The sequence below is a fragment of the Semicossyphus pulcher genome, unplaced genomic scaffold (genome assembly GCF_022749685.1).
Source record: "Semicossyphus pulcher isolate SPU_LCO1_2020_fin unplaced genomic scaffold, fSemPul1.0.p SCAF_6, whole genome shotgun sequence".
NCBI lineage: Eukaryota > Metazoa > Chordata > Actinopteri > Labriformes > Labridae > Semicossyphus > Semicossyphus pulcher.
This window is the reverse complement of record NW_027211737.1, coordinates 6,846,257-6,858,324: the sequence shown is the minus strand read 5'-3', so window position 1 is coordinate 6,858,324 and position 12,068 is coordinate 6,846,257. Positions and strand designations below refer to the sequence as shown.

Genomic DNA, 12,068 nt, shown 5'->3' with positions numbered 1-12,068 from the left:
AGGCAACAGAAACAAGTCGTACAGTAGCCTGCTATTATACGCAAATGAATCTGGTTTTGGTTCATTTTCTGAAAAAGAAGATATTCGTACGTTGCTGTTAACATGGATAATGAAAATGAAGCGCACACCGTACACAGGCAACACTGTGTGTCGCAAACTGCAGTAAAAATGCAGATTTGAATGAGCTGTTCACCTCCAAAGACGGTTCACTTTTAAACTTGATTCTTGATTTTAAATTGACTTTGTTCTAAAGTTGTAACATTATTCGATACTTCGATACTGAGCTTTGAAAAAAAACTGCATAAACGAGCTTTCAACCCAAATGTGCCGCGAGGGAGGGAGGGAGGGAGGGAGGGAGAGAGAGAGAGAGAGAGAGGAAGGTATTAGAGCGAGAGCCGTTAATGAAAGCAGAGGGGTGAAACGGAAAAATCAGACGGAATTTCTGATTGTTTCACAACAAACTTAAACGCTCACACCTCCGTACAACCCCTTAGGAAGGTAGAGGATTTAGTTTGCAGCTGAAGTCACGCTTCATCCTGCCGCCTGTGTGTCTGTCTGCTCCACCCTCCACCACACCTGAAGCTCTCACACAGCAGCGACGCAGCGGACTGTTCTGATTCACTAAATGGCAAATGAAGACGTCTTGTGAAGTCCCTTTCACGTCTCGTTAGCGTCCATTACAGGCAGACAGAGAGCAGAGCGGAGAGACAGCGTGGTCACCTGGTCTCTACGTTTTCATTTAGTCCCGACCTGCAGGCTGTTGGCTGTGAGCTACACCACTACACAATTACTTTCATTACTATTAACAGTATGTCAGATGAGTTGCTTTTGTGTTCAGTTACGTATCGAAACAGATGTCGAGCATTGTTGTTTTTTTACTAATTTGGTATCGAGGTTTGAAATTCTGATGATAAGACTTTTTTTTTTTCACATTTCTGGTAAATTATTGTTTGACGATAAACAACAACAGTCTATCAGTCAGGTGACATGTTTGTCAAAGAAAGCAAAATGTCAGCAATCAGACAAAACTTAACATTGCTATTGATTACTGACAACTTATTTTTGCATATTTGCAGACATATTTATAATATTAACTGTTTCTCAAGAAATAAACAAAATAATAATCAGAATAATTGTGGAAAATAAGTGTGCAGATTAGTGCTTGTGCTTGTGTGTTTGAGCTCGTTTGAGCCCCTTTTCTTACATGCCACGCGTTTGCATGTTGTTTACAATATGCTGACTGTGTGTGAGGAGCCTCACAGGGGCCTATTAAGGTGACAAATCCTAGCAGCATACTCTTTTATTGCAGCTAGCTGGAGGTAACATCAGGTCTGTTCTGCATTGGGCTTTGAATATGCTAGCTGGGCAGAAAATGTTAGTCTTTAGGGGACGGTGACGGTCCTCCACCTCTCTTTGCACATTGCAGGTGTGGTGATATTTTTCCATTAAAAGTTGAATGTCATTCGAGACGTTCAGGAACATTATATCGACATGTTTCACCTTGGTGTGTGAGGGAATTGTCCACTGATTGCAGTTACAGCATACTGAATGTTTTTTCTGTGTTTTTCAGGGGAGCCTTTTCAGTGGTGCGCAGATGTGTGAAGCTGTGCACAGGACAGGAGTACGCTGCCAAAATCATCAACACCAAAAAGTTATCTGCAAGAGGTGAGAGCGTCCATGTATCAGGATTTCTTTTTATCATGTTTCATTTGAGCAGCACATACACTGTCCTCGAGATGACACTAACATTCTCACGGTCTGTGAAGTAGAGACCCAAACAAAAACAGTGTAGTTGAATTTTCACTCATTAACTGCAGCGTGTAACCTTACAAGAATCTGTTCATAGTTTCCCAGTCCTAGTGGCCGCCTCCCCACCTACAGTGTAGACACTTACATAAGAGATATCTAACAGCAGTTACCCTCTCAGATGGTGCTGCGTGGGTCGTTTTATCACACTGGGGTCCTTGTTATAGAAAAGGAAGAGCAGTTGCAGTAGAGGGAAACACAGCTTGTACTCTATCGGCCAGAGCTGCAACAATTAATCGATTAATCCATTTGTCAACCAGAAGAAAAATGAATTACCACCTTTTTGCTGCACTTCTTTCTTATTTGCATTTTTCACTGTTGCCTCATTTTGGGCCCTTGAAATTGTAATCAACAATTTGTTTGTAATTTTATGTACAAAAACGATAAATCGCAAAAATAGTTGTCAGATTAATCATCAATGAAAATAGTTTTCATTTCTGAATTTGCATAAATATTGCCTGAACTCGGTCTGCCCTCAGACTCCATATTTCTCAGTCATTTGTGGCTAACTGTATTGAAGTATGGCAACAACAAAAATGACTTCACGGACATTTTTTAACTGTAAAACTGAGATTATAAGTTTTAAATTCTGTCCTCTAAAACACACGTTAGTCTCTGTTGCTCTTAGATGATATGAAATGATCACTTAATTTAGCGCAGACTCTCAGCGTGAGCTCTTTCACATTGATTGTTCGGTGAAAGGAAGTTCCACTGTTACACTCTGAAAGTTTCAGCACAATGCTTCAGATGTAAAACCATACTGTTAAACTTTATCATCATTTATGTTTCAGAAATAAAAACTGATCTTTTAAGGGCCTTAATTGGTGTCACATGCTGTGCAGCCAGTAACGGTTTAGGCCAAAGCCAAGGCTAAATGCCACGGCCATGAAGAGCGATCCGGCGGCACAGTGCTCGCTGTGGCTCTTCACACCACCACTTGCCCCGTGTAAATCTCCTGCTGCCCCTCCAGCCCCGTAACCGGAGCCCCGCTGCCGAGGCCCTGCCAGGTGGCACCACGCTGTCACTTGACTGTTACCCTGCCTCCACACACGCACACACACACACACACACACACACACACACACACACACACACACAGATGGGACCTCTGCTTGTGTGTGTAAATGTTGAGTGTGGTGGAGCAGGCATTTTAACAGGCATTAGCAGAGGGCATCAGCCTTGAATGTCTGCTCATATCTGTCTGTCTCAATCAGAGCCGCATGATTTGTCTGTTAACCTTTTTGTGTCCATAAAACTTCAGTATTAAATCATTCTTTAAATATCAGAAGTGTTTCCACACCATGTATGGGTTTATAGCCTGTTTGTTGGGGGGTTTTAAAGTCATCGACAACTACTTTGAAAACAAATTAAGCAGTCTGTGTTAGGGCTGCACGATATTGGAAAAAAGAAACATCGCGATGTTGTTTTGTTCTGCGATATTTATAAACACAATCTGTTTTCATGTCCATATAAACAATTAACAATCATACTTTTTATTATTTGGGACTTTTAAGTCTATTTTCTTCTAACAAAGCAAAACTCCTCTCCTACTGTTAATCACACATTCAACTCAAAGCACCCGACGTCATGAGCATTTTTTGTCATTGTCCAATCGGATGAAAGGAGAGGCGGGCCTTCTGTCAGTTTACAATATAACGGTTAGGTTAATGACAGCTAATGATTCGGTGGTTGCCTTAACAACAGTTAAAAAAAAGGCGCATTGAGCTTCTCTTTTTGTAACCGTGGGCTTCAACAGAAAAGGCAGTGCGGTGTGCCTCGTGTTTGGATCGGGCCCTAACACTGCTTTCATAGTTTATTTTCAGCCCAAAACAGAAGACAGACACAGTTAGCGACTAGCTTGTGAACATAGTGGAGCATTTGGCAGCTAAAAAGCCAGATATGTGCGTCAGGAGTTGATGGAAACCATAAACACAGCTAAGAGAGTGTGTGCTTTTTAATGTACAATATGCATGTGGCTTTAAAAACATCTCCAAGTTCATAATAATGTTGCACAAGACAAGCAACTGTTCATTAACTAGATCGTTGACTTGTTGACTTTGTTCTGCTTTCCCAAATGGACCCATTCACCTCTTAAAGGGACGGTGAGGCGCGGTCAGTGTTCATTTTCTGCTACTGTCAGGAAATACTTTCACAGTGTAGGAATGTAATGTGTAAAGTCTGCAGTGAATGAGTATCCACTGAGAGCTCATATCAAAATGTTACTTCATCGTGGATTAGAGGACCACCTCTTTCATACCAGTGCTGTGCTCCTCATACAGGGCAGCAGTCATGTCACATTGTAAATACATGTCAGTGCAGTCAGGAGCTTTTAATGAGATTAAATCCATCCTAGATTATCCTGATGCTATTAGCATGACGCTAACAGTTAATCACTGCGATTGGCTTGATGAGACCTAAAGCAACACACACACAGGTTAAATTATTCACCTACAGGTTGTGCTATCACTGGCCCTATATATTGCACTCTGGCAGCTTTATCATGTAGCGCAGCTGCTTGTAGCTTTTCCACCATCTTTCTGAGGCACATTATAATCTCCCTGCTCGTACATTTGATAGGAGGACTGATCTGACCTGACTGGCTGGTGCGCGAGGCTTGTGCTGCGCTCCTTACTAATGGATGAGCCGTGCTCTGTGAAACAGCAGAGCAACGTTGGAGCCGGCAGAGCCGCTGCATACTACTTCTACTCCTATTTATAGCTCCATGACCTATCCGACATGGGCTGCCACTGCCAGGTTTTATGGCACTCGTGATGACTTGCTGCTCTAATTTAGAAATGGGATTTGGTTGAGTTTTGATGTTGTTATACTTGTGTGGCAGCAGGTAAGGTCGGTGAGCTCAGAGCCGCAGTTGCAGCAACCTAAAGAGGAGTGTTTGTTTAGTGCTGGCAGATGGAGATGGGAGCTGAGGGGAGGGAGGGGTCATGCGAGAGAAGGCACCCCAGGCACTTGGCAGCTGAGGGCCATGCGCCTGCACGCCTACATGCCTTTAGCACGGGACTCTCATCTGACTCTCTCTCTTTCCCTGACACACACACTCATTCAGACAGCCATAGCAGAGGCGCTGAGACTGTGATGCACTCAGTTAACTGCACAACGAACTCTATCAATAATCCTTTACGACTACAACAGGAAAAGATTCAGTCAGTCTGTCATGCAGAGGTGGCAAAAGAGCACACATTCTTAACTCAAGTAGAAGTACAGAGAGGTGCGTTCAAAAAGAAGTACTGATTGAACTTGTTTCCTGCAGTAAAAGTGAAAAAGTTCAGCCTCTGACATGTCCTCACTGTATTTAACAGTCCTTCAAGGAAGTTGCGATTCAGCGAATTCTTTTTCGCAAGCTTGCGATTTTTGCCAATCTCCGGAACTTTTCTGCAAATTTGACGATCAACCTCCATTTATAAACATCAAGAGTATCATATACTGTGCCTTTAATATCTCCAGAACGCGGCATGCTGGAGACGTACTGTTACGTTCTAGCGAGGCTCCGGTGCGATCGTGTCTCCCTCTCAGGAGCCACCTGATCCGACATCCTCGACATGCTCTGTCTTCAATGAGACTCTATACAGTGAATCCATAACAACAAATCCAACACTCAATGTCTCCTTGAGATTATTTATCCGTTCACTTAGTCACTTCCTGGTGCCTTTAACTTTCCACCAACCAGAGGCTCTGTTACAAATACGAGTCAGCGTTGATCTCAGTGAGGTACAGTGAGGTAGTAATACCGTCTGTTACCAGTGGTTTTGTTCAAGCGTAGCTCCTGAAATAACAAGTAGAACAGCTTAAGTGTAATAAATAATGTGTAGATTCTTCTTTGGGCGTATAGTTTCATTCAATTTTTTCACATTTATTTGGCAACTTGACACAAAAATTGACCGGAAGCGATTGCTTTATTGGAGCGATTGTAGCTCACACTGGATGTGTCAGGTGTTATACTCACAAAAAAACATTGCAAATTTCATCGCCAAAATATTCAGGCCGCAACAATCACCGAAAAATGTGTCTACCAGCTGTTTGTTTGCAAAGCTAACAGAGCCTCACCTCATATTTGGGAGACATTAAACTTAAATTATCGTAACTTCATATAAAATAAGAGAACACTGAAAAAATGAGCCGTAACTTTGCTCCAATGAACAAATCAGTTGGATTGGAAATGTTTTGCTGATGTTGGCAGGTTCACTTTCATCCGTGTTGCTTCAAGTTCTTCCCGTCAAACATCACATTCGGTAGACGCCTCTACTCCGCGGTCGAGTCGTCTGTGTCGTCTTCATAAGTCATGTTTCTTAGTTTCTCTCTCTAGGTTTTACCTGACGATACAATAAGGTGAATAATTGCACATAATATTACCCACCAATAAACACCGCCAGGCAGCTCCTCTGTGTGTAACATCTCCCACCCTAACCCCCTCCTGCCGCCGTAACGTTTAAAGTCAATCCAACACATGTGACGAGGAAATGTAGGACAGGTCTGTTGGGCCTCCAGCCAATCACAGAGCTTGTTTTATTGGCAGTGATCTCTTGACAGAGGTTGCTGTATGGCCTTGTAGTTCATCATGATAGGGTGTCGTTGTGCTTGTGTGCGTACATACAGGTGTGTGGTGTAAGAGATTCACCTGCAGTGCAGCAGCAGCAGAGATCTGACCTGGTTTGGCCAGCCAGCTTCGTGTCAATGTCACATAACCAGGACAGATGCAGTCGAGTTTAGGCGAGTGCGTGATAAACCTTAGACTTATCTCTCATTGGTCGTAGCGGGCCACCTCGAAAAGCGCTGATGTAAACTAATCCAAATTCTACATCCTAAATATGAAGCGTGTGATTTTATCAGGATGGCCTAGATGAGGCAGCAAGCCAATCAGGAGGTAAAGATTGGAGCTGTTGACCCCTCCTATTTACAGATAACCTGGCCTCAACACCAGTACAGACCAAACCAGATTCCTCCTCCAGGGGTCGGGGGGGGGAATTTGGTGAAAAAAATCATTGATGCTGACTTGTGAGCAATCCATCTTTCTACCACAAATACAATTTTATATCGCTTTTAACTATGGGGACATAAAGATTACATGACCTACGTTTTGTGGATTGGAATATTTAAAGAGGGGGTATTATGCTGTTCCACATTATAAGACATATAATGTTACAATGTTGGATATCCAGACTAAACGTGGGTGAAGTTTCAAATCTGTACATAAAAGTATCTTAGAGTAATCCCCAGGCTTCTCAGCTCAGTCTGCAGGCTGCTGTGAACGCCAGGTTTCACACAGGTTTTTCTACAAGCTGCACTTTGTGATGTCACACAGTGCTGGCAAATCAGAAGAAAGTGGGCTTGTAGTGGCGGGGTTTCTTAAAGCGACAGAGCTGACTGAGTCGTTTCATGCAGACGCTGTATGAGGGCCTGCTCAGAGCACCAGTGTGAGAGGAGTTTTTTTTAACTGTAAATTATGCTAAGCTACTCAACAGCTACTCTCTTTTTCGGTGGCTTTTTTGAATGGTTGATGGGGGCGGCTGTAGCTCAGTGCTGGAGTCTGTCGTCTTTCAATCAGAAGGTTGGGGGGTCGATCCCTGATTGCTGCAGTCTACATGTCGAAGTGTCCTTGGGCAAGACACTGAACACCAAATTGTTCAGAACCAAGATGACCCATCGGACTTTGCCGTGAGTGTGAAAGCGTGCATGTGACATGGAGTGTAAAAGTGCTTTGAGTGGTTGGAAGACTAGGAAAGGGCTAAATACGTGCAGTCTTTTACCATTTATCTTATTAAGCCCAAGACATTTTTCTGACATTGCAAGAGTCAAGCGTTGGCTTAAATTAAAAGGCCTCATTATGACACTACAACCTTCTGTCCTGCCATCTCTGAAATGTATGGGTAATCAAATGTTCCATTTTTGCTCCTGGTTTAAACATGGCTGCCTTCTGACCTCCCTGCACATTTCCCAACTGGCAAGAGTCATGCTTCTGTTGGGAGTCAAATGTTCTGAACAGAGTGGTTATATCGGGCTGTCTTTGTGGCTGTCTTTTTACATCTCCTCCCCTCTTGAGACTTCTGTCCTCACTGGTGATGATTAACCCAATTGTGTTCCTCTGCTCTCTGCTCCTCCAACATAAAGATTCCCTCAGACTCCACTTAACGCCGTCTCTGGGTTATCTCACTCACTGAGCATTCAGTTCTTCTGTTCTTCTCTGTAACCCATCTCCTCCTGCGTGTCCTCTTTTCTCCACGTTCTTCCTCCCCTGAGGACCAACCTCAGCCTCCTCCCTCCCTCTCCTTGTATTACTTATTTACCCTGCTGCACCAGAAGCACCTTGGATTGGTAGCTACCTGACAAACCTGCTGTTTGACTGACTTAATGAATAGAGTTTTTTTGAATTGAGTGAGTCAATTAGCTCTGAAGTTTCCTGGTTTATAGATAGAGGTCTTGTCAGACCAAACTGTTCTGGAGACTTCCTTATACCCCTTTCCCACCAAAAATTAGCAGGTTGACGCAGAGTTTTCAGACCCGGGAAGACCCGCTCATAGATGCTGATTGTCTCTGTTCCCATTGCCAGTGGAGTATTCTCCCTTTGGTCTCTTTTCTGCTACGTCACCGCCTGATGTCATAAACACGCCTGAAACAGGATTAGTAAACGGTATTACGGTGGTTAGGTCTTTATTGTATCTATTACTCGTTCAGTCTGTGTATCAAACTCGGCAGCGACAAATTTGGAGTGATGTTCGAGCGCTGCTCGGACGGAGACGGGCGGAATTTGTAGCTGAGACGACGAGGAGTCGCAGAAGTTACCGACGGAGCATAGCATCGTGCCGGAGAGGGGGCGGAGATTGGCGTGTCGACACAGGTTTTGTATTCCCAACAATGCCGATCGGATCCGAGGCGAGATCTCCTGTAGAGTCATTTGACCCGGGTCTGAATGCCGATTGTAGCCTTTCCCATTAAGCAAAAAGACCGGTGTTAGTGGGTCTTTTGACCAGTGGGAAAGCAGCTTTAGAGAATTTCTCTTGAGTTTTCTCTTGAGTTTTGACCGCTAATAGGAACACTGACAAAGGCCGGCCAGCGGTAGGTGCAGTGTGGGTTGTTAGGGTACTCCAACTCACCTAGAACTAAGAAAAGATTCTCCAGTCCAAAAACGGCAACCTTTACATGACCACCGTCGAGACAGTGAACTGAAACTATAGTTTATGATAGTTTGATCCCATTTGTGCTTACCCCAAGAAGATTTCTAAACCTTAGGGGATCGGGCGCTTGTTTGCCATAATCACTACCTTCATTTGATGCTCAGTTAAATCCTGATGCAGGTAACTGATAAGTACACTTTATTCAGAGTTACAGTTGAAAGTCAAATAAGACCACTTCCTACACCCCCTCACTTCCCCTCACCTCCAGGTTATCTCACTCAGCACAGACTGTATGTCCAGTTGTGCCTCCTTTATGCGGAGAGCTAGCCGACACAGAGCTTTGTATGAGTGGTCTGCAGTGGGCGGATCATCTGTCATTCACCGTGTTAGCTAAAGGTTTATCTCCCATTGATCCAGCCTGCCTGATAAAGCTGGGATGAAGGACTTGAATAGCGACCTTCTTTGTAACAGAGGAGGATTTATATCTCACTTTAAGTCATTCTGCAGCTGTAAATCCCACGGCAGGTTATCCATGACCCATGCTTTTATGATCCCACAGGATCTTAAGCTGAGGCAAGGCAAGAAGGAAGCAGAGTTAATCGTATGCATCACTTTGTGTCATCAGAATAGAAACAGTATGATTCATATATACAGGCTTTGATAGTTATTACACACAGCTGTATAATTTCCCCTTCAGCCTCAGTGTTGCCGTCCTTCAAAGACATGCAGAAAACAAAGGCTAAATCCGGCCGTCTGGTAGACTTCAGATGAACCAGCGCGCTTACTCAGAGCCAGTTCTGCACTTGTAGATTAATGTCAGCAGATGCCGCCGACAGAAGGAAATGTGATGCTTGCACTTTTGACATGTTTCCCTGCATTTGACTTTGTAGTACAACAGATAACATGTCTGGGAGAACAAAAGCGGACAGTTGGTAGGTTTTAGGATGCAGGATTAAGCCAGTTGTGGCGTGTTCTCCAGTGTTAGCTTAAATGAAAACATTGCAGTGCTTGTGGGGACAGATATGATCATTCATAGCCACTTTAATCTTGGTCTATCTTTATGATATGCCTTCCCCAGTGATTGTTTTCCATCTATTGTATCCAATGAAATGTAATTTTTAAAGGAGCCGTATCTTTTAAATGGATATTGTCGTACTTTGCAGGGTTTCACATGTTTGGGTGTTTATTGTTCACAGTAAAAAAGTAAAAACTGCATAATTCCGTGTTTTTCCAGAATTACATTTTTAAAAAGGTCTCCTCTGAAATGGGCCGTTCAGAACAGCTGCAGGTTTCTACATAAAATCTTGCTTTCGCTGAGATCGACCAATCGTCATTCACCGTCACTCACCTCAGGCTGCCTTCTTGCACGAGGTTGTAGTCAAGTTAGATTTCAGCTCACCATTCCGATACCTCCTGGAGATTCTGGCTCGTACATATAAGGCCGAATAACCGATGCTAGAGCAGCCATGTTTTCTACAACTTTGGAGTGACAGTGCAGTGTGGACGCTTGGGGGAGCGGCCAAGTACTGTCAGCCAATCGTGGCTAAGGTCTGACCTTTGAATGGCAAAACGGCTTGTTCGTGTCAGGAGGAAGGAGAGGCTCTGAAAAAAATTAAATAAAAATTGTTAAGCAGTTTAAAACAAAACCAACTTTACCAACGTGATTCAAAAACACATTAGAATAATAGAACATTGATTGCAGAACGAAAATATGTCACCTTTAACACAAAATCAAAATAAACACATGCAAAAAATAAAACATCGCTTCTTCCCAAACCAACAGAAAAACACTGAAGAAAAACTCAACAGACTGAGATAAAAAGAAAATGTGTAGCAGGCATTGTTAGTGGTTGTTGAAACAACAGCAGTGACTCGCAGTGTCTTCTTCTTTCAACAGAACGACAGCTAACAGGCTTTGTGCACAATAATTGCCATTGCATGTTTTTCCTCCGTCCGTCCTCCTCCTCGCTCCCCCCTTCAACACTCCTCCACTGCTTTCTCCGCCTCCCTCCTCTCATCTTCTAAGACTATAATCACTGGGCTTGCACTTCACTGTCACTCCTCAACGCCAGTGTGGATGTGTCTGCATGTACTGCATGTGTGTACAGTGTGTGTGCATTTGTGGGTGTTTGAGGCCATGCAACTCGCACATGGATACGGGTGAACACATGCGTTTCCATGTTGGTGCTCTCTGCTGAGCGCTGCATGCCTGCACATACAGGGTGGTCCGCCCCCCAGTGTGTGTGTGTGTGTGTGTGTGTGTGTGTGTGTGTGTGTGTGTGTGTGTGTGTGTAGGTTAAGATTGCTGCCTGCTTGATAACCATTGAATCCAGGTTGGTTAGCATCGTTAAACTCTTATATAAGCAGCACGTGCACACATGTAAATGCATAATCCTCTTGTATGTAAATATATAGGGCTCTTGTTTGACATAAAGTCAGTTGGCCAGTAGTCTTACTCACAGGGCATTATTTTCTACATGTCATTCAGCACCAGATATATTTCCTGTTCAAACAGGAAAATTGAGCAGAAGGTAACAAAAGATATCACCAACAGGAAATCAGTTTTTTCCTCGTTTCCTGAAAAACTATGTAAAGACAAAACGTATCCCTCTCAGTCGTCACTTCTGACCCTCTAAAAGAGTGCAGAGTCTGTGTGGAGTGGATTTTTTCATATGTTATAATGACATATCGCACCGCAGTATTTGACCTGATTGTCACTGATTTTAACTCCTCATCACCTCCCTCTCTTTTTCTCTCTCTCTCTTTAGATCACCAGAAGCTGGAGCGAGAGGCTCGAATTTGTCGCCTGTTGAAACACCCCAACATTGGTGAGGACGTGTCTGTTTCTATCTTTAACATTTCTATTTTCTGTCTGATGGAATAGTAAAACTTTTACCCAAATGGAAGCCAAATAGAACAATCCTTGAAAGTGAAGATCTATTTGTTCTTGCTTTGAGTTTGCATAACATCCAGCTATTACCTCTCAACACAAAATAAACCACATTTCTCCTATTTCTCATCAATCTGTTACTTTTAACAAAAAAAATATTACTTAATACAGAAAACATCCTAATTGTTTCCTGTTATTAGCAAAAAGAAAGTAGTAACAGTGTACAGGAGTCTAAACTAATATCC

At 43.2% G+C, this 12,068-nt stretch overlaps 1 protein-coding gene across 2 annotated transcripts in view; it reads left to right on the top strand.

Annotated features, from left to right (window-relative positions):
• camk2b1 (calcium/calmodulin-dependent protein kinase (CaM kinase) II beta 1) overlaps positions 1 to 12,068 on the top strand; it is a 93,982-nt gene that overhangs the window by 6,738 nt on the left and 75,176 nt on the right. For both annotated transcript variants that reach the window (XM_069682541.1, XM_069682542.1), the window contains exons 2-3: positions 1,571 to 1,665; positions 11,702 to 11,761. In XM_069682541.1, the coding sequence (XP_069538642.1) occupies positions 1,571 to 1,665; positions 11,702 to 11,761 (155 nt within the window). The remainder of the gene's footprint in view (positions 1 to 1,570; positions 1,666 to 11,701; positions 11,762 to 12,068) is intronic.